This window comes from Cotesia glomerata, linkage group LG1 (assembly GCF_020080835.1).
Source record: "Cotesia glomerata isolate CgM1 linkage group LG1, MPM_Cglom_v2.3, whole genome shotgun sequence".
NCBI lineage: Eukaryota > Metazoa > Arthropoda > Insecta > Hymenoptera > Braconidae > Cotesia > Cotesia glomerata.
This window is the reverse complement of record NC_058158.1, coordinates 11,171,060-11,195,421: the sequence shown is the minus strand read 5'-3', so window position 1 is coordinate 11,195,421 and position 24,362 is coordinate 11,171,060. Positions and strand designations below refer to the sequence as shown.

Genomic DNA, 24,362 nt, shown 5'->3' with positions numbered 1-24,362 from the left:
ATTCAACTGTTGAAATTTTCTTTAAACATTTAAATTAATTTACTCAGAAATAAATAAATTTTTATATTTCAATTAAATATGGCGGTTTTTTCAAATGCGTGGAATCTATTGTTTAAATCGCCATATTGGTTAATATCAGCTGTTTCTGACATTAGTTTCCTGTTAATGTCAGTGCGTTTAGTAATGCATTTATTTTGTACTGTAATTATATTCAATTAAATATATACAAATAAAAAACTAAATAATTAAATAATGGCAACAAGAAATTTAACTGAGCCGTTTGTGCTTATGCGAAACAATGCATTGCAAACAAAACATATTTATGCGGAACAGGTGAGTTTAACCTCACCTTTGATAATTATAAAAAAATTTATTCAATAAATAAACACTTGATAATTATTTTCAGAATTTATCCGATCGTATGGCCTTAGTTAATTCGGACAATAGGTCGCCTGATAGCGTAGAATTAAAAGGAATAAATGGAAGCAATTCGTCACCTCCAGCCTGGGCGGATGCTCTCGAAGAAACTCAATATATTTTAAGTCGTTTGAAAATAAAATTAGATAGTTTAATTGAATTGCATGGTCGACATTTAACGCGACCAACTCTTGATGATACTTCTCAGGTAATTTGTCTTTTAATTATGATACCGAAGTTGACAGATATTAGAAATTTTTTTATTATTTATAGCAATGAAATTATTATGAATTTATTAAAAAAATTTCACATGTGAAAATTAAAAAAAACTAGCAACCTTGCAGTCACTATGTGACTGCTGTGACTTGTGAACTATAAATAAATAACATTTTGCTTTATTAAATAATGACTTTTGTTAAATTGCATTGTACTTTTTTAACTATTGACGTTTTTAAAGATATAAGCTCATCCCGATGTTACACTCATCAAGAGCTTTCATTTGAGTACCCACATGCATTTTTGATATATTTTTCATATATACATATATATAATATATATTTTAAAGATATAAGCTCATCCCGATGCTACACTCATCAAGAGCTTTCATTTAAGTACCCACATGCATTTTGATATATTTTTCATATATACATATATATAATATATATAAATATATGAAAAAATGATGTGGGTACTTAAATGAAAGGTCTTGATGAGTGTAACATCGGAATGAGCTTATATCTTTAAAAATGTTAATAGTTCACTAGATAAAAGGTCATTTATTAATTATGTATCTAGAAATAGAGCATTTTCGAATGCAGCCTAAATACTTATCATCATAAATTGACTATCGGTGAGAATGATATGAAACTATGAAAAGGCACAATTCCAGATAAAAACTTTTCCAATGATACCAAATTTAACCATAAAAACCCATTTTATTATGTAAATACACTGGCCACAAAATTTTACTTATTCTCTTAATAATATAGATTACTCGTAAAAATTTTTAAAAGCACTTTTATTACTGTAATTGATTTGTTATAAAAACCTACAAAATTGACAGCTGTCTTCAGTATCATTTTTAATTAGTAGATTTGTGAATTAAAATTAATTATTTAATTAATAATCAGCAATATTAATTTAGGAAGAACGACAAATGGAACAATTGACTCGTGAAATAGGGCGTGCATTTTCTAGTGGTCATCGACAAGTTCAAACAGTAAAAGCTGCAGCGAGACATGAAACTCGTCATGCAGAAAAACAATTAGCTATGAGTGCGGTTTTAGCACTTTCCTCTGCGCTACAAGACTTGGGAATTCGATATAGGACTGCTCAGAATAATTACATCCAACGTAATTAATTTTAAAATCAATTTATCTAATTGAAAAATACTTAATTAATTTTGCTTTAACTTTTTAATTAATTAATTATAGAGTTAAATTCAAGAGAAGAGAGAAATAGGCCATTTTTTGGAGAAGATAGAATGTTACCTGACATTTCAATGGATTCTTGGCCTGGAGAATCACCGTCCAATGAAATAAATGATCAGTTCTGGCAGCCGAGACAGCAGCAAAAACAGGAAACTGTACTGTTGATGCTCGAGGATGCTGAAGAGTCGATGAGGCAGGCAGTTGAAAGGGAACAAGAAGTGACACATATTGTTCAAAGTATAGCTGATCTCAATCACATATTCAAGGTAAGTTCAAAAGTATCAATAATAAATTATTATGTCATTCGTAGAGTTGTTAATAATAAATATAAGTAGTAGGATCAATATGAAATTAAATATTTTATAAACTGGCAGGATTTAGCGACTATGGTACACGATCAAGGTAGCATCCTCGACCGTATCGATTATAATATTGAGCATACTCAAGGTCAAGTTCACGAAGGATACCAGCAATTGAAAAAAGCTGACTCTTATCAACGAGCTAATCGTAAACTCTACTGTATTTTTATCCTCGCCGCGGCTATTATCCTTCTCAGTTTTCTATTTGTTTTATTTAAAACCTGAATTTTACTGATTCTTTTTATCCTTCTAGTTATTTTCTGTGCAATTTGTACTCAATATTAAGGTACTTTTGTTTATCGAGATTTTTTTTTATTTTTATCTTTTATTTATTTCCACTTGATAATTTATCATGAAACAATTATCGTTGCCATCAGTATAAATAACGAAATTTGGTACTTTATAATAACAAGGTTCAAAGACGGTTTATTACCGCTTACAAGACTGAGATTACTTTTATTTTCTCTTATACGATCATGAAATGTTGATGTAAAAAATGCTTAAAGACATTGTACGTTAAGCAGTGTTATTATAAAATTAATTTGTATATTATATAATTAATTATTATTACTTATAAAAAGACAAAAAATTATAACTATGACTATGACTATGGTTGTTATTAAATGATTATTAACAATGATGATGAAATAGTGAATGAATTTATTTAAAAATATCAACCATCTTAATATCACAGGCTATGTGGTGGTTAATTTAAATACAGATAGTATATTTGTATGAATAAATTATTTTTTTTTTTTTTTTTAATGATTCACATAATAATAATAATAGTAATATTTTTCAACAATCGGACTGCTATGAATGTTGTCTATACTATTTATAGTGGATACCACTAGAAATAATGTGAAGTGCTATAAAACACGTAATCAATATTAGTAATCATTATTATAAATTATAATCTATACATATATTTATTCTTTGTACCCTATTGTTTTAAACGCTTTAAATTAGCATTTACTATTACAAGTGTTCTCTGCATTTGTTATTAAATTTTAAGCATAATCACCTATCAGAAGGCACCTGTAAATAGGTTGTTGTTATTACAATTTAATATACATAAAAAAGTAACTCAAATTAATAAAAGCTTTTAAGATAAATATTTAAAAAATTGATTGAATAAATATATCCCGCAACCTACAGAACATATTTTTTAAATTTCTTGATATTTTATAAAAAAATAGATAAATATATATATTATGTCTACATTTCGTATATCTTTATAAAAAAAATTAATAACAACAATAATAATAATAATAATCTCTTGCCGATGGTTTTAGTAAAAATTTATGAACTCTAGTCATTTATAATGAACCCGGTCATATATTATAGAAAAATACTATGTAAATAAATAATAAAAACGGTCAAGGAGGCACAAGAGTAATCTTATCATTTGACATTGCGTAGCACCATTTCGGCGTCCTTGGTACGATAGTAATTTGCTTTAGCAATAGAAATGAATTCTAACTGTAATGGTAGTACCTGAGTCAAACTCAATTAACTTACATCGAACTTATCAAATTTATTTAGAATTATTTATAAAATCAAAATTCACAAGGAATGTACCAGTAAGTTTTAGCTGATTCTGATAAATATAAATAATAAAAAAAATAATTTTTTAAATTAAACTATTGAGTATTTAAAACTAAAAAGAATTTTTTTTTTTTAACTTAACTAAGTTAATTTCATTTCAATATATTACAAATTTTTTTTTTTCTAAACTAAACCATCAAATAATTTCAGTTTCACACCAGTAAATTTACGTAAGTTTGGTGTAAGTTCAGTATATTGACTCTGGTACACTGAGAAAAAAATACTTTTATTAAGAAAATTTTCTTGATACAAGAATTTATGTTCTTGAAAATTTTCAAGAATATATATTCTTAGCTCAAGAAATTGTTAAATTGATTGAAATAATTTTTATTTAATATAAATAAAGTTATTCTTTTGTTTATCTATTACCCAAAGATAAATATTGATGTTCTTCTCTTCAGAAATTAACAATTAATAATAATAGAATATTTGATCGTCAGCAAGTTTCTTGAACCAAGAAATTGTTAATTGAGTAAAAGTATTTTTTTTCTCAGTGTAATAATTATATAAATAGTAATAACTATTATAATGTACAATTATTCGGTGTCAATAGTGCGGAGTATGTGGGACGCGACACCAAATGCGCCGCCAAGTATAAAACGTACGAAATTGTCTCCAACGAGTGATCCGATTGCGTAGAGCCCCTCTCTCGGAGACTTTATAACTTGGTAAGTAAAGTCGTCAACTAGAATGGGATTAGACCGACCGCTTATCGGCTTATCTTCGACTTTTCCTAACTTATTTGCATAATCTCCGAGGTAAGATAAGTCTGGTTTAGAACCTGAAATAAAATGATAAAAAATTAATTCTATAAATTTATCTCGTGTCTGCTCAGTTTTATTCCGGAATTAATATTAATAATGTGGTAAAAAATAAAAGATAAAGTATAAAAAAAAAAAAAAAGAAAAAAAAAAATGATTTTATCTTTTATTAATGCTAATATTGAACGTACCAATGAGAATAGCAACTATGGAAACACGGAATGTAAATAGTTGTCCGCTCGGTGACCTCAGGGTTACTCTTCTCTCCTTAGTTTTGTTTGAATCATTAGATTTTACACCAAGGTCTACAAGTTTGTAACCCGCAAGGGACTTGTAGAGTCTATGATTCCTCCCATCTGCCATCATTTCATAAATTTTATGGTATTCCGGGTACATGGAGATGGGAAGCGTCTGCAGTCTTTCGTAGACATTGGCACTTAACTTAACTCCACTCTCGCTCTCGTCGGATGACGCGTCAGACGATTCACGGAATGCATGAATTACCGGAATTCCTCGGCAGCGGGCAGTTATAATGGCGTCTGCAGCACTCAAACCGGCACCAACCACCAATACTGGATCTATTTTGCTCAAGTCCTGGTTCTCTCGTGCTCCACATTTTTCTATTTATAACAAACACGAAAATAAACATTAGAACACTCGTCGATTATTATTACAAACAGGTCTTCAAAGTGTATCTGGTCCCATTTAAAATTCAAATTAATGACACGTGCAATAAAAAATGAAGCATACAAAAAAATGAAAAAAAAAAGCATACAATATCTGCGTGTGGGACTTACTACATTTGCCCGCTAACCGATCGAGACGAGTTTCAAGGTCATTGAGATCGTGGGTCACCCAACTGGATTGGGTTTCCTCGCCGGCAAGTCCAAGGCGATTGAAAGTGTTGGTAGATCCACTGGCAAGGACGACTTTTTTACACTTGTAACGAAATTTCCGACCGCTTAAATTATCGTATCCTTTTACAACCCATCCGTAACTATCTTCGGTGTTCGTTGTATCTAATATAGGTCGTACTGATGTTATTGTCCTCCCACTAGAATTAAAAACACATTAATTAAAACGGTGTCTGACCATATGAATTCTCGAAAATTAATTTCTATAATTAGAACGTATTGATTTTTTTTTGAAATCATGATCTTAACAGAAAGTAGTATTAAAAAAATTTCAAATTGTATCAACTTTTATAAATTTGGACCTTAAAATATTCAGAATTTATTTCATACGTACATTTTCTTGTAAGGGAAATTTGTTATGAAATAAATGAAAGAATAATTATTGATAATTGTAATTGACTCAACATTTTTAACTTATCAAAATATCTGCCTTTGGAGAACACACTTTGATGTCAAGATTATGTGCCGCCGAAAAAATATCAAAGGTTCAAACTTATATTAGTTCAAATAAAAAAATTTTGTAATTTCTACAGTTCAACTGTTATCTAATCAAATGTAAAATTAAAAATAAAATAATATCAATATTTATTTATTTTTATTACGTTTTAAAATATTTAGCTAATCCTTGTTTTTTGACATATTCTTTGTAGTACGCAGCTACGATACCAACTGGAATTCGTTTCATAGCATCAAGCGTGTCAAAGTTTGGCTCTGCCGAGAGACGAGCGTCTTGTAATGAAATAGAAATCTTATGTAATTGTTCAGCTCCCACTAGCCTTTCCCACTTTTGAAAATCTAATCCTGGCAACGACATCCACCGACTTAGACTAATTGTTAATACATTTGGATCCATAAATTGCCACGCTCCACCTGGTGGACCTTTGCCCAGCACTACGTGGTTCACAATTTTCTGTCTCGAACAGTGTTCCGCCGACTTCCAAGTTATCAGACCCGGCAAGTTAAGGCCTGAATCAACACATGGATGCTGCAGCTGGTCCATCAGTAAAGCTAGCGGTCTGCAAGTGCCCCGACCTTCCACGCCAGTCGCTAAAATCTCAAGCTCTTCCCGGGTACATTCTAGCAGACTCTTTCTCTCTGTATTTTCTATTTCTATTTGTGTCTGTATTCCAGAGTTTGATTTACCAGTCTTTTTGTCCTCGTCTTTGTACATAAGTAAATTCTCTCTAGTTTCATCCTCTTTTTTTATTTCTATATTATGTGTCATAACTTTATTAGCATTGTCTAATATGTAATGTAGACGAGCTGTGAGCATTTCGTCGCCTGGATGCGAACCTCCAGTGTAATAAGGCCAATTACCATTGAGCATAAACGATAAAAACATTGCACCCGGTCCATTTCCTAAGAAGAAATAAAATTTATTTGCTTATTAATTAATTATAATTTTTTGCATTTAATATTAAATAATTCTATTTAATATCTCCTTGTATTTTTTTTTATTTTTCATTACATTTACTCACCAACTATAACAACGTCTTTATAGTAAACCGTTTCTTCAAGCGCGTTCGATAGCTGTTGCATCTTTTCAATAAATATATATTTTTCGCTGGAGACTTATTCCACCAGACTTCTATAAAATAAAATAAAATATTCCAGTGAAATTTATAATAAAAAATTAAACCAAAATTCTGATGTCATTATCAATAAAAGTGTTGCATATGCAGACCGCAACTGATAAAGAATGACATGACTAAATGATAAGTGCAACTGATTATCTAAGTTGATTTACAATTTTTAAATTAATTTTATGATTACCGGTTACGATTAATGTTGCAATTAACAAGCACATACACTTATTACAGTTAAATTATACAACATTTATTTTACATTTCCTCGTGCAAATGATTAATAATTGCCCTTTCACAAACAAAACCACCTCTATGTCTTCATACTACAACCTTGACCAAAGACCACCGTACTTAATTGTATCTAAGAACTTGCAGGTTCTATCAACACACAGTGAAACTCAATAATCATTGTTATGACGTAATATGCATAAATTTTAATAGTTTGAATTACTCATTTTAATTTCGCTACCGTTAATATGAAATATGTATCATTTATTTTTTTATTACAAAACTTATTAACTAATTAGTGTCAACATCCTTATCGAATGTGTAATTTTTAAATAATTTTAATAAGTCTATTCTTACTTGCTGTATTTACGCAAACGTTGCTACGAAATTACCTTCAATTATATTTTTAATTTATCGCTTTTTAAATTTTACTGTCGTAAAGGCTGAGAATTTATGAGAAAATTTTATAGCGATTTGAATATGCAAAGAGAAACTGTCTTGATCGAATGAGCGCCGTCAGTAAACTGAAATTAAATTGCTGAGTGAGGTAAAGAGTCGTTGATGTTGACGATGATTATTATCATTATTACAAAGTAGAGATGGAAATAATAGAAAAAAAAAAAACAAATAGAGACTAAACAACACAGGCTATTGCTGTCGCTGATTTTCTTTTATAAAATATTACTCTTTATTAAGGTTCGCTATATCTAAAAAGCTACCGATGATAATAAATAGTTGTCATTGTCATGTCCAAGTTGAAGAAACGCCGGTATTGATTTTATCTCTTATTTTTTCAGATTAGGATAATTGCGTCCTATCTAAAGTAGTTTTTTTTTTTTTTTTTTTTTTTCTAAACACATTATTGCATGACTTGCAGCAAAACGCTAACTTGTATTTTATTCCTGTAGATGTTTAGTCTTGGATTTAAATAGCTGATATTTAAATGTGTGTCAGAAGTATACCAATAGATTGCATACTTAGATTTCCAGATATTGATTCCCTGACCATTTGATCTTATCAATAAAAAATAGCTACCTAGGACAGCGTCGATACATCAGTGGGTCATTTTTTTCTAGCTACAAAAAAATTCAATATAATATATGATGTTCGTGTAAGGATATATATATATATAAATGTAGATAGATTAAATTAATTAGTAAACTTACTTTGACACTTGTCATTTAATGATAATACCCAGGCTTATCATGTTTGCAATTATTCGTATGGTGATGCGTTGAAAAATCAATAGCGGCATTAATAATTGCTTCACTAATTTTTTACAATCCAATTAAAATTGTAATCATTTGAAATTTGCGTTTAAATACTGTTTAAATTCTTCTCTTTTAAATTATGTAAATTCCTGCAATTCACTTTAACTGATTTGAGTTTTGAAATACTAGACGCGGCACGTTGTAGAAGATATGATTAGGATAACCCGGTTTTGGAGTAACTATATCTGATTTAATTGATTAAACTCATAACATTTGGTTGGAGTGATTTATAAAAACTGTCAATAAGATCAATACTTATTTATTATGTATTAATAACTTTTGAATTGTTGTTTAAATATCAAATTTATTTATCTTTATAATTATTTCTTAGCACAACACGTTGCTAATGTAAAAGCTACTGGTGCACTGAAACTGAAACTGAACAGATCTTTATTTTACTTATCTATTTTTTTACTTTATTGAGCGGGTCGCTAGTATCGCTTCTCTTGTTTTGGCGCGATTTTTTAAAATTAAATTTTGAAGCTTTAAATAAAAAACAAAATACGCGCATCTTGATTTCTTGACAAAATATTTTTATTATTACTTAAATAGTTGTGATACTAAAATTAACAGACAATTGACAATTTTCTGATTTATATTGAAAAATAAACTAAGTTTAGAAAATTATTTATAAAAAATTGCATTGATAATTTTTGAAAGTTTCCAAAGATGGAAGTTTTTTAATAAATTTTGTTTGTTAACTAAATTTTGAAAATTTGGAACTACTAGGATAGTAGGTAAAGTATAAATAAATAATAAAAATAATATAATTATATCCTCTTTATTTAAAAGTTGATTTTCAATAAAAGAACTGATAAACAATATCAAATGGGTATAAAACCAAAATACCTTGCAATAATAAATTGACTATTATTACAATAATTTATCATGAAACGTGTTGTTTCAATATTTACACTGTCAATTCCTCTTTTCACATAAAATTGTACATAATATAAATAAACATAAATACAATACAAAAGTTAGGCACTCAATTAACAAAATTTGTTTACATAAAATAATCTGTTTAATAAAATAAAGTGTGCAATTTACAATCAGATTAATAAAAAAATTGAATTGTAAGGATATTGATTTATTTATTTTCTCATGAAAATATAAATATATTTATAAATGCATAAGCATTTTTTTTTATTTGCCATTGATTTTAAATTATTTATTTGCAAAAACAGAACTGCTTGCAGTAAGTCCGCGAGGGTGGAATGTATTTTGATTATGCTTGTAATGGTTATTTTTGTATTTTGTTTTAATTATAATTTTCCCTTCTCGCTTATTTTAAACAAGAGCTTTATTTATAAAACTAAATAGCTGGCCATCGGTATTTGTAAATACATTTAAAAACTGGCCTTTGCATTCATTAACCGCGAACAACAAATAAATATTGAGGACAAAAAATTAATAGTCCTCATTAAATAATTATCATTATTACTTATGAAATTTCATTTTTTTTTATCAATTATCAATTTCAATAAAATTCATAATCTTATTGTTATTTTTATCATTATAATTATTATTGTTTACAATTATTTATCATTGACATTGACATGCAATTTACAATCGACAATATAAAAGTATATTTTAAACGAGACAACACCTCATGCAACATTAATCATCACGTATTTTTTTTTCCGGCACATTACAAACTGACCAAGCCCCTGTCGTATTTTTAAAACTATCTTAAATTTATATATATTTGTATAATAATATATCTATTTATATATTGATTGACGTAGGATTCTTAAATTATTTATTTTAAGTCAAGCCCCACTCACTAATAGTTTTTTAATTTTAGTATTAATTAATTATATTATTAATCAAAATAAATCAAATTACTATTATTCGTTATTTGCCTTTGTCACTTATTTCGTTATTTATTTATATATTTTTATACTTTGGGTATAAGAGCCGCCAGTCAGGGATCAACTATTAAAATACTAAAAAATTTATTACTTATAATTTTCATTTAAGTGATACAAAAAAAAATATCACTTTGTATACACGCTATTAATATTTGTTCTCATTCTATACAATTTATACATAAGATATTGATATGCTCCTATAATTAATAAATATCACTAGATTATTTACTCAATTTCATTGATTAAATTAATTAATTTATATTTAATCAAAAGTCAGTTAAGTTAAATTAAATATAAATTAATTACTAATTTATCGTTGTGCAGTATCGTAATTTTACAAATAATCACATCTACAGTTATTGAGACGATTATAAATAATAAAAAAAAAAAATTATATCAATAAACAACTAACCATATCCTGTACATACACATTTGGTCATTGTAACGGCTCGCATTAATTTAATTAATATTAATAATTATAGTATATATGAAAACTACTAAGTACATACAACGTATTAATTTATTATTGTTAATATTATTATTATTTTTACTATTTCGGTGGATACTCCGCACTGCGACGACCCTTAACCCGCCGATAATATCACAGATGAATGAGTTTCCGTGTTGTGCGTTACGCATCGTTATCTAAGACGCTTTACAAGCGTTTTTATCCTTTTAATCTGATCACTGATACTCCGTCGCTCGAACTCCAACGAAGATTTAGTGGCCAATAATTCGTCTCGCGCTTGCTCCAGCTGTTTTTGTTCTACACACAGCATGTTTCCACGCGCTATCAATTTCGACATTTCTTCCGTCAATATTTTACGCTCCGTTGATTTATCTGAAAAAAATTATTCATGTAAATTTAAACAGTTATAAAAACAATTTGCAACATTTAAAATTAATTATCACCTTTCGAATACTGATAATAAGCGGTCATAATATCTTCGATGTTGGTCCAAATAGGTTTTTTGGTCTCCTCGCTCTCCTCGTTCTCTTCCTCGGCCCACGTTCGCTGTTTGATTGGAAATTGGTACAGCTGGTTCACGCCATTTTCAATCGGTACAGGCACTGCGGGGTAGTAAGCAGAAAATAAACCTGGTAGAGGCGGCAGCAAAGGTGCTCGACCACTAGGTGGTTTCACTTTTACTCTGTCTAACAGTCGCATTTTCTGAGGCGCTTTCGGAGGATTTTTTTCGTACTCTTGAGCAATTCGATCACAGTATACTGTCACACAATTGGTACTTTTACGTTTTTTACGATCACGCAAAACGTATTGCCATATTACTTCAGCTTCTGTAAAAAAATTATTTATTAAAAAATAATTCTTATTACTTGTTTTTAATTATTCAATTTCGAAATATTTTAAAACCAAAATAATTTACCGTCTCTTTTACTCGGTGGCATAACATCTAACCCAATAGTCTTGAGAAATCCAACTTTAGGCATAAAATCTGATGAATTTATTAAAACATCTGGATGCTCTTTAGGTATGGGCAAAAGTGATTCAACTTTGCAAGTCGTCTCGTTGGTATCAACAGGTATTTCAGGAGGTTCTGGATTCAGCCGATACCGCTTTTCTAATTTATGCAATTCAATTTCTGAAAATTAATACAATTTATTTATTAATAAATCATTTTTTTTATACACATTAAAACTTATAATTTATAATAATCGTACTACAATATTTTAATAATAAATTGAAGCATTAATTAATGTAAGCCGTAAGTATCGATCGGAAACCAACTTTAGAATATCCAATTATTATTAGAAAAATTGTAATACGGTTATAATATCTAAGAATCATTAAGCGGTTATATGCACTTGAAATTAAAAAAAATCAATTTTTTTTAATTCATTTTTGTAACATATATCTTTAAATATACACAAAGAAAATTCAACGTCTATCGGAAAAGTATTTTTAAAGTTATGTGCATATTTGTAAAACTTTACGCTAGCAGGTAAATAGAACTGAAGCCAAAAACTTTATAGGGTAAAAATTTTTAACGAAATTTTTTTTTTTACTATTTCGTTAAAAATAGATATTTTTATGAAAATATCTTTTATTAATGAAATTTCTTTGGATTTTTGTATTTCTACACAAAAAAAACTTCTTGTATCAAAAAAATTTTAAGGAAGACAAAAGTTATTTTGGAGCAAAAAGAAATTTTCTGGACTCAAGAAATTTTGACTTCATTCAAAAAATTTTCAATCTTTCTTAATATTTTCTTGAGCTAAGAATTTACCCTCCAATCAAGAATTTTTTTTTTCAATGTATGATTTAAACTGAAGATATCGTGTTCGGCGCAAGACACTTTTTTCAAAAAAACCTTTCGGAGATTGTCTACAAGAGCTATAAAAATCATATTTAAAAAAGAAATTTATTAATTAAGTACAAAATTAATATTGGATGAATATCAACTTTCATATAAATAAATTAAAAACTCTCTTCAAAAGAAAATGATAAAAAAATTCCTTTTTTTTATCTTTTAAGTGCGTATAACTTCTTAACTAAAAATCATCATAACATGATATTAAAATCAAAATCTTACCATTTCTCATACTAAGAGTTGTAAGACCAAATATCGCCAAAAAAGACAATTTCTTTTCCGAGTAACACATTTTAGCCGGCGGACCTTTAGTAATCCATAAATCAACATCCTTTACCATGTCATCTTCGCTCTCGGACTCGGAGCTGTAAGAAATACCCGAACTTTGTTCCCGCTTGCGCTTCCGCCTTTTCTCAGCAAGATCCAGCGTTGACGTGACTTCTTTAGGTATTCCAACCACCGGAGTCAAAGCTTCTTCACCAGCAACGCTATCTTCAACCTTTCCTAAAACTTTAGCCGGATCAGGAACATTAATAACAGGAGGTTCGCACTTTACTGTGATCTCAGCCAAATTATTGCACTTATCCGTGTAGCAATAAGTTCCTTTTAATTCAGTCGAATAATTAATCAACATCTCTTGATACTTAGGAATTTGCAGCAAGACATTCGATACATTTTGACAGGTCCGTAACACCTCCTTCGACTTGATGCTCTGCATAAAATTCCCGGAGTTGAAGTTATCTTTAGAATTAACAATCTCATTAGGATACTTTAATGGAGTAGGATAAGATATCGCTTGGATACTTGGAGATAAGACAGTAGGAATTTCCAAAGGGGTTTTTCCTGTTAAATTTTCATTATTATACTTATTCCCATTTTTGTCTCCAATAGATTCCGCAGACTTAATAAAAACCGGACTCATGCGCTCTTTAGCAGTTTCATTACCCACCGTAGAATATTGAGACTTAACAATATCAGGATTGACATTGTTCACTCGATTTGGTATCAGCTTGGGGTGCAATGCATTAGAAATGTCGTTACTCACCGTGACATGAACCTGGACTTTGTTCTCCTTGGTATGCTCGGGGACATTCCTGTTATTAACATTCAAACTGACATGCTTAATCGCATTCCCCGTTAAATTATTTTCCGCGAGACTGTAATAATTGAGATTGGTTGTCTTTTTATCGTGTCCGTTCTTCTGTACTCCAAACGAGTCATTCATTCCATCAGAATGCCCAATAGAATTGTTTGACAATTTGGTGCCATTTATATTTAAATTACCAGGTTTTGAGGTTGTATCGCTGGTCCCATTAGTATTGGTAGAAACAGTTGAGCACGTAGAACCACAAGTTTGAATATTAGTCGACATTATTGAGGTCGTTGTCGTTGTTATTGCAGTAGTTCGGGGCGTACTTTGTGGAGTAGGCAGCTGTGAATGATGCGAGCCCACAGGAAATCCCTGTGGTTTGTACAAACTTCCACTATTCTCCGGGGGAATATGAGAATGATGATATTGCTGCTGCGGGTGATGCTGAAGTGGAGCATAAATCGTTGAACTTTTCGAATTATCCACCGGCATAGTATTGTCTTGAGGAAAATTAGTTGCAACATTACCCGGAATGGGCATAGACGCTACAGGTACTGCTAGTGCCTGTCCCTGCGTGGCGGTGTTAGTTGGTAATTTATTAACCAACTGTTCTTGATGAATTTGACTAGTCATATTTGGATTGTTTACGATAGACCACGGCTGCGAGGGAGGTTTATTCGTAGCAGACGAAGACCTGAAGGAGTCTTCAAAAGGACGAACAAATGCCGGCTGGTAAGCCGGAGCCGAGGTAGTTGCTGTTGCTGTTGTTGCTGGCGCTGAAAGAGAATTTGTTGCTGAAGTCGTAGTAGGCGTTGAAGCTTCTTTCAACCTTGAAGAGTGGGTCACGTGAGGTGACAGATGGTTCGAGACGTTTATTGACGGTGAAGCTCCAGGAGTTGACAAAGTGTGAGTGGCATGCGTGGTCATAGTTCCACTGGCCAGCATTGAATTTGTTGTTGTGGTGAAGCCGCTGTTCAGGTGATGCTGCACCGAGAGTGGATGCTGCGGTTGGGATTGTGATGGTGATTGTTGATGCTGAGGCGGCAACGCACCAGGTATCACACCTGGCTGAGAAGGCTGGTGGATCGGAACCGGCTGATGAGGTATTGGGTAGCTTGAACAAGTCGTTGGAGTGCTGCTCATCAACGAATTTGAGTGCTGACTAGAGTGAATTGTGTTTGGAGGTGGAGGCGGCAGATGTAGGCCCATCATTGGAGCCAATGGCATGTTCAAGGGAGCTGGAATTGTTGGTCCGATTGGAACTGGAGGAATCGCAGGTCCTAGGCTCAGTGATGACAAGCCTGGAGGTATCGGTGTGGAACTGACGGAGCATATCGCGGGTGTGCTGATCCCAGTCGCCAGGGCTGAAGGGTTTGTGTAAGGCGGTGCTAGTCGCTGGTGATGGTAAACTGGCGAGAGGTTTGATGGTTCTGCTAGAGTTGGGCTCTGGTCTTCTTTCCGTGATTGGTTGTGAGAAGATTTAGAAATTACACTTTCGTTCCCGGTGTTGTTGGTGGAGTTATTTCGAGAGTTCGGTCGGTCTCGTTCTCCCCTCTCGTTATACATCTGCGGCGCTATAGTCGGCTTCCTAGCTGGAACAAATCCGGACACACAGTGCTTGGTAATGCTCTACTACTAACAATTGTTTTGTGTATATTCAAATTTATGAGTATTGCTTTTTTTATTGGAACATGCCCAGATGCATTTTTATCTTCAACTTACCTTTATTATAGCTTTGTTATTATCGTTGAAAATTAATTACTGCTAATGATATTGAAATTAACAGATATCTGTCAATTTTTTGAATTTTTATAACAACCAAATTATTATGAAAAAACAATAAAAAATTCCACATGTAGAAATTGAAAAAAATTATGAGTGCAAATTTTCAAAAATATTTTTTTAATCATAATTGATTTGTTGTAAAAATTTTCAGATATCTGCTGATTTCAGTAACATTTTTTTGCTGCAGATATTTACTGCTAATATCTGATTTAAAAATCTAATTTGAAATTATTCAATCCATGCAAAGTTTATATTGAATTGGTAGATTCAAATCATTTTAAATTGTTTTTGATCATTTTAAATTAGATTTCTTAATCAGGAAAGGTGAAAGCACCGATTATTGACATTTATTTTTGTATCACGGTTAGACTTCTTTTAATTTTTTATCTAACTTTAAAATTCAAATACTAGATTCAAGCTTATGTTGTTTGATATTAATAAAAAATATGCAAGAAATTGAAAAAAATTTTTTGTAAAAAATCATCTGTTGAAAATACATTTAACTTTATCATTGAGTAGATTGGGCTTTGGACGACTGGTGTGTTGCGCAACGAGTAAAGCGTGTGCGCCAACGCACGAGTGCAGAAAAGCAATATTCACTAAGTTGATATATATATATATATATATATATATATATATATATATATATATATATATATATATATATATTTATATATATATATATATATAAACGTAATTAATATAGTACTTTGCACAATTTCATGAAAAAATGAATAATATTTGTTTGTTATATAAAAATGAGTGAAATCTAGTTTTGTATATTTTTAAATTTAAAGTTTTTCTTATTTTTTTTTTTTCATTTAAAAAATTAAAAATGAAATAAATTTTTGTATATTTAATCAATTATTTTTTTTGCAGAAAAATAGCATATCCAAATTATAGATGTCAACAATTGAAGCAATAATCGATTTTATTAAGGAAAATTAATAATTAAAAATTGAAAAAAAATTTTCAACTGTATTAATATCAAAAAATATGTTAAAATATTGAGAATTTTGTCATGATAATTTTTTAGATTTTTGTAACAATTAAATTATAATGGAAAAAATTTAGTGAAAAAATTTCAGATGCAGGAATTTTTAAAAATCATAAATGCAAATTTTAAAAATATTTTCTTTATAATAATTGACTTGTTATAAAAATTTAAAGAATTTTTAAATATCTGATGGTAATTTAATTATCATAATTTTGTGACGTTTCTTAATGTCAATAATGGGTGTTTTTACCTTATTGCTACTGCTGATATAACTATATCAATAACTATTATTATCTTATAACTAATTATTTTAATTAAGGAAAAACTGCCGCTGACAACTAGAAACAATGTTTTTAATAATAAAAAATTAATATAAAGCAATAATGATTTTAATAAAACAAAGGGCGTCTGACTTTCCTTAATTAAATGAATATTAATTGCTATGAAGTATTGGGGATGATTACTGTCATATTGCGGTACATACATGGAGATTTGATAATAAAAAATAAATAAAATGTATACCAATGAGTAACATAATGTATGTAATAATGATAATTTTTAATCGGTTAAAAAAAGCCCGAAGCGATCGCAATCTCATTTGGAATGCTACTAGGAGGTTATTTAATGGCACTGATATCCAATATAATAATCTAGTAATCTAGTAATATAATAATTGTAAAAAAAGTGACAATGATTGTCATTGTCGTCAATCACTGTCATCTTGTAGTATAGTACAATAAACGATCGAATCTTCCCCAAAACTGTTTCAGAAAACGACTTGAGGGTCAATAATTCCAAATCACTTAGAATTTTGATCTCTTTTTTTTTTTAATATTTTTTTATTTGCAATATTTATTTTCAATTATAGTCCAAATATACATGTTTACATAATAAATTATATAAAAATGGCATAATTTTGACAAATGAATGTTATGTGTGACAGTTATTTACATTAGTGGATTTATTTATTCAGTCAGTGTATTAGGAACAGTTATTATTTATTTTATAATTGTAATAATGACAATAATAATAATAATTGATATCGTCATTAATATTATTATTATTATTTTTATTTGCGACTGAGAATAAATGACTTCCAAGTTCAGCGATTAACTATTACGAGTTTCTAAAACAGTTGCGGGAACTAACGCAAGAGTGCCGAGACCTAGCAGTTTTATACTTATCATTATGAACAATAATATTATAAACAAGCCAACAAATACATCGATTTAATCTACTAATAATAATTATTATTTAAAATAATAAATTCATGCTATTTAACTACTAATTTAAAAGTATATACAAATTTAATAAAACTTAGATGATGTAAAAAATTATAAAGTAGAGAACAACGACTAGGTATCGTGCACTCTCGTGTTTAAGTCGCGCCGTAGAAACCTAATGTAATTATAAAATATTTACGTATTGTTTTTCTTATTTATTTTTTTTTTTTTAATTAAAAACTTCATCATTGTTATTATTATTATTATTATTATTAATATTTTTATTATCATTAATATTATTATTTGTGTTATTATCATCAATAGTGAAATTCATTAGCCGGCGATTGTTTTATAATTATTATCCACAGGTATTGTAGCGTCGGGCTGCAGAAATTTTTTATCAAACGGATATTCGCTGGTCTCGATTCAGTAACTTTGAGTCCAAAAATTTCGGATGGAACGTTGACAAGCGTTGTTTAGCTTTCAGCTTTCTACCTCAATGAATTACAGTTTAGTTATTATTATCTGATGGAGTTTATTATTAAGTCAGCCTTCGAGTTTTGTATCCAGTCTCTAAACAGAATTTCAATGAATTTTTTACTATCACGTGCCTCTAAAATAATGTTCGTTTTTTTAACGTTAACGATTCTATAACAACTAGTGGCACGGGATTTAAAACACAATAAAAATAAATAAGAATTACACAAGACGGTTTTATAGATAACTACCAAGGGACGTTTTTCTTCTCGGGATCCACTTTCACGATTTTCATAGACAATTGTCTTTTATATTGTACCTTTTTTTTTCCTTAATTTTTTTTAACTCAACTTTTTTTTAAAGTATATAAATTTATCTCGCGTGTCAGCTTTTCGACAAAGATTATTTATCTTTCTAGTCTATTTTATTATTTTTAGACATTGTGGTAAAAAATTAACCAATAAAATAATAAAATAATAAACGACGATTGGGTGAACGTCGTCGATAATATTTGTTAATTTTGTTTTTTTCTTTTATTTAATGTACTTATCTAAAAAAAATTAAATCTAGCTTTATAAGAAACGATTAACTATGACTATAACTTTCATTATCGCTACATTTAAAGTAGAAGCGTAGTATGTTATTTTATTTTTTTTTAGATTTTTTTCCCAATTTTTTTCACAGTCAAGTACATTTTAATATTTATTTGTTCTAAATATTTTTTTTTTTTTTTTTTTTTTTTTTTTTTAAACAATCATCACTTTTCTCGCGGCAAAACCATTTTAAATTTTTCATAAAATGAATTTATCACTGGGTACAATTTTATTGTATTTATTTTAATGGATTCAGTCTGATCAATAATAGGGAACAAAACTTCGCCATGAGAAAACGATCGCTTGGCATCGGTTCTGAGGGTGAAAAAAAAAAAAAAAAAAAAAAAAAAACCAAAAACAAAAACAAGAAAAAAATATCAATTCCCGAAAAAATGACAATGAAAAAGATAAACAAAAAAATGATTAAAACTATAAAAATTTTAATAAAACTAATTGAACAAACGATTTTTTAAGATCACTCGCTGAATGTTTAACTTATGACAGAGCAAAGTTTTGTCATTCAACGCTGTTAAAATTAAATGAAATAAAAATTATAGAAAATAAAAAAAAAAATACTAAAAATATAACAATGGACAAAAATAAAAGGGGTAAATTATCTAAATCGCACAGCAATCACGATATTAGTCTACCTGTTTAATTCTCCTTGCTTATAATTTTTTTAATAATTTTTAATTGTTTTGTTTTTTAAATATTTTTTTTTGTTTCTTTTCACTCTTTTTTATTATCATCAAACCACACTATGACGATGTATTTAAATATAAAATTCGCCGTGTAAAACTATCACTTAATAAATTGGTAACGTGCAAGGTTTACCAGACGCGAAGACATCAGGTAATTGAGATAGTTTTGTTGAAATAAAAAGTTATTGTTATTTCTATCGTTATCGTTATTATAATCATATTTAATAATATCCTTATCATCATAGTTAATATTATTATTATTATTAGTACTATTATTATTACTTCTATTATTATTATTGTTACTATTATTATTATAATTATTATTAATGTATAATAATTAAGTTTACATCGAAAATAAAACAGTTTCTACGTGTAGTGGAAAATCTGGTAAACCTTCGATATATAATACACGACGGTTTTTTTTAAATTTTATTTTGTTTCAATGGAAGGCAGTGGGGGGTGGAGCGACTCGCTCACCTGCAGTATCCGCAGAAGTCGCAGCGGGTGACGGAACAGGTGCCGTGGAAGCTGAATTACGCGCTGCTCTTCTCCTTTCTTCCTCATCCCTTAGCGCAGCCTGCTCTCGAGCCTGTCTAAGCCTATGCTCCTCTTCTAATTTCAACCTAAACAAATCATACTAGTGAGCGATCCAAATAGACAAGACCAGACCAGACTTTATATAGTTTAATTTTGTCTCGCGATCGATAAAAATAAGTTAAAGACACTTATATTGTACTCGACTGTAATAATTCGCTCGAAATAAAAATATAAACCTCCCCCAGGGTTTTTCTTTCTTACCTTTCATGCATTACCGGAGACATAAGACCGAGTGAGGCCGGTGGTAACATATCGGGACTATATCGCAGTCCATAGAGAGGGTAAGACGGCAGCGCGGGAAACAAAGGTGGCCTTAGCATGCCCACTCGCTCCAAGTACAATTGTTCCTCTAACCTGTAATTTTAACGTTTTAATAAATAATATCAAGAGTTTGTACTTTTTTTTTTTTGTTTCTTTTTATTCTATAAATAGAATAAAACTAAAGTATTAATATTGACAGCGCAGTTCTGTGGAAACACATAAATAGACTACGAAGAAAAGTTAGGGGAACAGTTTCTAGACTTTTTTTTTTGTATTCGAAAAAAAATTATTTCTATGAATATATGAGGGGTCGTACGCACTTGAAAAGTCGAAAAAAATTAAATTTGGAAACTTTTTTTTTTTTTTTTTTTTTTTTTAAAGAGGCTTTTGAATTAATTGATATAAATATGGATATTATAGTGGCATAACTTTATTAATAAAATTTTGTTTCTTTTAAATACTAACTTTTCCAGCTACTGTAAACGATTTTTAAGAGGTAATTTAAAAGAAAAGGTGTAAATGCCACAATATTTTAAGCTTCAATCATTGAAATTCAAAAATCCAAAAAAATTTCGTTAATACAAGAAATTATCTAGTAATAAATCGAAGGAACCATTAAAATTTTTATTACTAAATTTTAATTGAAAAATATTTGTCCGGCATTTAATAACAAATTGATTTATTTTATCACCTTCACTTTCTCAACTTTTTTTTTAATTTTTAATTTCCAATAACAATTAGATACAATCTAAAAGTTACCTTCAATTTTTCTCTAACTTTCCTGAATCAAAAAATTTGAAATTTTTTAAAATCTTGAGCGAACCTCAAAAAATTTTCCACTGAGCCGATCTTTAAAGAGAGCTTCTTAAAACATGATAAACTAACATATTTGCATAGGAGACTCGAAATAATAAAAAAGTAGATTTCTTGAGCCGTTTTAAGTGCGTAAATTCCTTTTAAAAAGTTTCAATTTTAAAACTCGAATTTTAGTTTTTTCAGGGTGTAAATTTACCTATAAGCGTGTTGTAGATGAGGTGGTGGGTATAGACTATGATGATAAGGGCTATAAGCCGCAGGATCGAGAGTAAATGCCGGCGGTTGTTGTGTCGGATGATGCTCAGGCCGATAGGGTTGGAAACCGGAACGAGCTAGTAATTCGGAAGCTGCTGCAGTAACACTGTGCTTACTGTTCTCGGCTGGTCGTGCATTTGTGTACATTGAGGGTATTTCCTCGGGTCGCCGTTCGTGTGTCGACCGTTCCTGAAATTATAGATTATATTTAGAATTATTTTCTGTAGTCAATATTTATCCAAATATTTATAAAATTCAATTAACTTATAATCTAATTAAATTAAGTTTGAGTTAGACTAATGTAAGCTTTTGTAACAGCTTAGTTTTTTTTTTTAATACATTTTTACAAAAATTAAGGGAGCAAATAACATTTCTAAATTTTTCGGTGATTTTTGATAAGCTAGATCTCAGTGAAAATGATCGTAGAGACTTTAGAAAAAGCATTTTCTAGCTCCAATTATTGTATTCAAGTTTCTACGATCATTTGTCAACTAAATGGCGTTAATTATGTGCAATTATTATAATTATTTTTTTTTTTATTTTTACTAATAATTACTATTATTTTCTTGAGTTGCAATTGCTAACACATCAATAGTCTATTCATTTAGCAATTTAAATATTAAATTACCGTACTATTTATGTCATCTTGTTAAACATTATAAATTTTTTATATACTGACTATTGTAACTATTGACCCTGTTAATAGTTTAAGCTGTTGGGTTTGTTTATTTAAATAAATAAATAAATAAATACAGCTCGTCAAAAATCACCGAAAAATTTGAAAATTGTTTTTGCTCCTTTAATTTTTGTGAGTTTACTATATTTTTCTTTCTTTCTATTGGTGAATTGTAAAGAATTTTTTTTCTTTATAAGAGAGCCAATCCATGCCAAAATATTATAACAAAATATTAAAGCTTCTAAAGTTATAATTTGAATTGTGAGTTGGCCATACATTTAACATTTACCTTTAAAAAATTAAGAATAATGACAATATTTTTTCATATATGAATAATTAGGGTGCTTCCAGTTGACGAAACAGCAATAAATATCGAAAACGGTTGAGTAAACGTTCTATAAAACAATTTTTTTTTGGCAGTACCACTCTTGAGGACCTTTGAACCGCAAAAACCAGATTTGGAAGCTGAGAATTTGCAAAATAAAGAGAACAACTTTGTTTGCGGCGGAAGTTAAAAGGCGTTACCGGAACGAAAACCGGAATCGAGAAATGGGACGAGGAGTTTATTATTCCCCGGTCGTTGACAGATCAAAGGTCTTAGCTCAAAAGATCGTGCGACTTGAATTGTAACTTGAAAACTAACCTTCGCCGGCGAGGGTCCTCGAACAAGAGGCGGCGGCGCTCGGTTCTTCGGACTGGCCCGCGGTTCCTCGTCTTGAGGAGCCGGTCCTGCCTGCTTGGCAAGATTTCTCAAAGCAGCAGCGAAACTCCTGCTGTTCTGCTGGCCACCTGGACCTGGTCCCGGTCCTGGGGTGTGACCTTGAGGTAATACGCCGGAACTTGGTCGGTGGGATTTCCCAATTGTACTCGACTGCGCTTTTGTACTCGCCGGTTGAAGACCTGTAAGTAGATTCAATTTTTATTCATGAGAACATTATTAATTATACAGATGTTTATTCTACAGGTAGTGATAAAAAATTGCCTATTTTTTTTTATCAAGATAGTCATTTTTATTCTTAATACTATTTATTAAATACTTTTATCAATTTTGTACGTACATTTTTAAAAATAAAAAAAAAAATTGTTGAAAAAATTTTTTTTAATTACAATTAATTTGCTTGAAACAAAAATTCATTTATAAAATTTAAATTTTCAAGTGAAAAATTTTATGTAAAAATATAATTTCTTACATATTTAGAAAAAATAATAAATTTTTTAAATATTTGAAATGCCAATTTGGGTAAATGTTTAGTTTTACGATCACATAATTTTTTTTTCAAGATTTAATTCTCCTAAATATCATTCTCGGTTTAAAGTTTTTTTTATTTCATCAAGTTAATTTTTTGTTAGTTCTTCCGTAATTTACGTGAAAAAAAAAACAAAAATTTATTTTAAAAAAATTAACAATTTTGAAGTAAAAATTGAAAACTGTAAATTATATAATTTTTCAAAAAAATTTTTTTTGGAAAAATCAACAAATCTTACATTTTAATGAACTTGAGAAAAAAAAATCATTTTGTGAACTATGAAACAATCATTCAACCGTCAAACAAAATAGTCATCATACTTTTCAAACATTTTATTAATTTTCAAGTAATTTTATCAACTTCGTATCGAAGTAAAAAAATCTTATATTCAAGTTTTCCGAAGAATATTCTTCTCTATCCCATTTATTTTCTCCTCTTGCTGTGTAAATTATTTAAAAAAAAAAAAAAAAAGGAGTAATAATCCTATAACGATAAAAATAAGCGTATTATTTAGTTGTCGGTATCGAGTTTGCAGAAAAATGATTTCCGTCACTCAAGGCGAGAATGACGGGCTTGAAAAAGTGAAAAGATTGGTGGAAAGAAAAATAAAGCAAAGAGTGGGTTAGCCGCAAAAGACGAGAGGTTGTTAGCTGTAGTGAGAAAGGGAAAGGGAGGTTGACTCCCTCTCGCCCGAAGGAGTGACTGCATTTGCCGATTTGCTAGAGGGGCCGTGGATCCGTGGGGTGAGTTCTAAGCGGCTTACAGTCGGTAACTATGGCAACCCCTTGTCACGACCACCGGAGAAATAGACGGAGAAAGAAATATAGAAGGCGAAAACTGGTCTCTAGTCTCTTGGACCATCTCGC

At 29.8% G+C, this 24,362-nt stretch overlaps 3 protein-coding genes across 9 annotated transcripts in view; 1 reads left to right on the top strand and 2 right to left on the bottom strand.

Moving 5' to 3' along the window:
• Nucleotides 1–128: 128 nt before the first annotated feature.
• Nucleotides 129–3,821, top strand: LOC123275291 (syntaxin-16). Its single transcript, XM_044743313.1, has 5 exons — nt 129–333; nt 407–625; nt 1,562–1,769; nt 1,851–2,113; nt 2,222–3,821. The coding sequence occupies exons 1-5, from the start codon at nt 253–255 to the stop codon at nt 2,429–2,431; spliced, it is 981 nt and encodes a 326-aa protein (XP_044599248.1). The 5' UTR covers nt 129–252; the 3' UTR covers nt 2,432–3,821.
• LOC123275283 (oxidative stress-induced growth inhibitor 1-like) lies at nt 3,113–8,942 on the bottom strand. Of its 7 annotated transcripts, XM_044743298.1 has the most exons (9): nt 8,470–8,942; nt 8,281–8,379; nt 7,661–7,827; nt 6,968–7,077; nt 6,092–6,848; nt 5,373–5,629; nt 4,767–5,195; nt 4,313–4,595; nt 3,113–4,021 (listed from the first exon to the last, which is right to left on the bottom strand). In XM_044743298.1, exons 4-8 carry the CDS (start codon nt 7,026–7,028, stop codon nt 4,351–4,353), a joined length of 1,749 nt encoding a protein of 582 aa, XP_044599233.1. In that variant the 5' UTR covers nt 7,029–7,077; nt 7,661–7,827; nt 8,281–8,379; nt 8,470–8,942; the 3' UTR covers nt 3,113–4,021; nt 4,313–4,350. The 7 variants fall into 7 exon arrangements, with proteins under 7 accessions (XP_044599233.1, XP_044599235.1, XP_044599237.1 ...); XM_044743300.1 differs by lacking the exon at nt 3,113–4,021 and having other exon boundaries at nt 4,259–4,595; nt 7,696–7,827; XM_044743302.1 differs by lacking the exon at nt 3,113–4,021 and having other exon boundaries at nt 4,259–4,595; nt 8,339–8,379.
• A 2,025-nt stretch (nt 8,943–10,967) lies between these two features.
• The window catches only part of LOC123273753, a 35,447-nt gene continuing 22,052 nt past the window's right edge, over nt 10,968–24,362 (bottom strand). The window contains exons 9-16 of the mRNA XM_044741233.1: nt 22,893–23,149; nt 21,515–21,762; nt 20,443–20,595; nt 20,122–20,267; nt 13,001–15,460; nt 11,834–12,049; nt 11,361–11,744; nt 10,968–11,289 (exon numbers count right to left, since the gene is read on the bottom strand). Of these exons, the coding sequence (XP_044597168.1) occupies nt 11,090–11,289; nt 11,361–11,744; nt 11,834–12,049; nt 13,001–15,460; nt 20,122–20,267; nt 20,443–20,595; nt 21,515–21,762; nt 22,893–23,149 (4,064 nt within the window). The 3' untranslated portion in view covers nt 10,968–11,089. The remainder of the gene's footprint in view (nt 11,290–11,360; nt 11,745–11,833; nt 12,050–13,000; nt 15,461–20,121; nt 20,268–20,442; nt 20,596–21,514; nt 21,763–22,892; nt 23,150–24,362) is intronic.

Bases quoted from the DNA above. Each gene is read 5' to 3' on its own strand.
- LOC123275283 (XM_044743298.1), bottom strand. From the start codon at position 7,028: ATGCAACAGCTATCGAACGCGCTTGAAGAAACGGTTTACTATAAAGAC. The intron at 5,630-6,091 runs GTAATAAAAATA...TTTTAATTCTAG, and splicing joins TTAGCTAAATATTTTAAAAC to TGGGAGGACAATAACATCAG. The intron at 4,596-4,766 runs GTACGTTCAATA...ATTTTATTTCAG, and splicing joins CATAGTTGCTATTCTCATTG to GTTCTAAACCAGACTTATCT.
- LOC123275291 (XM_044743313.1), top strand. From the start codon at position 253: ATGGCAACAAGAAATTTAACTGAGCCGTTTGTGCTTATGCGAAACAAT. The intron at 334-406 runs GTGAGTTTAACC...AATTATTTTCAG, and splicing joins AACATATTTATGCGGAACAG to AATTTATCCGATCGTATGGC. The intron at 2,114-2,221 runs GTAAGTTCAAAA...ATAAACTGGCAG, and splicing joins ATCTCAATCACATATTCAAG to GATTTAGCGACTATGGTACA.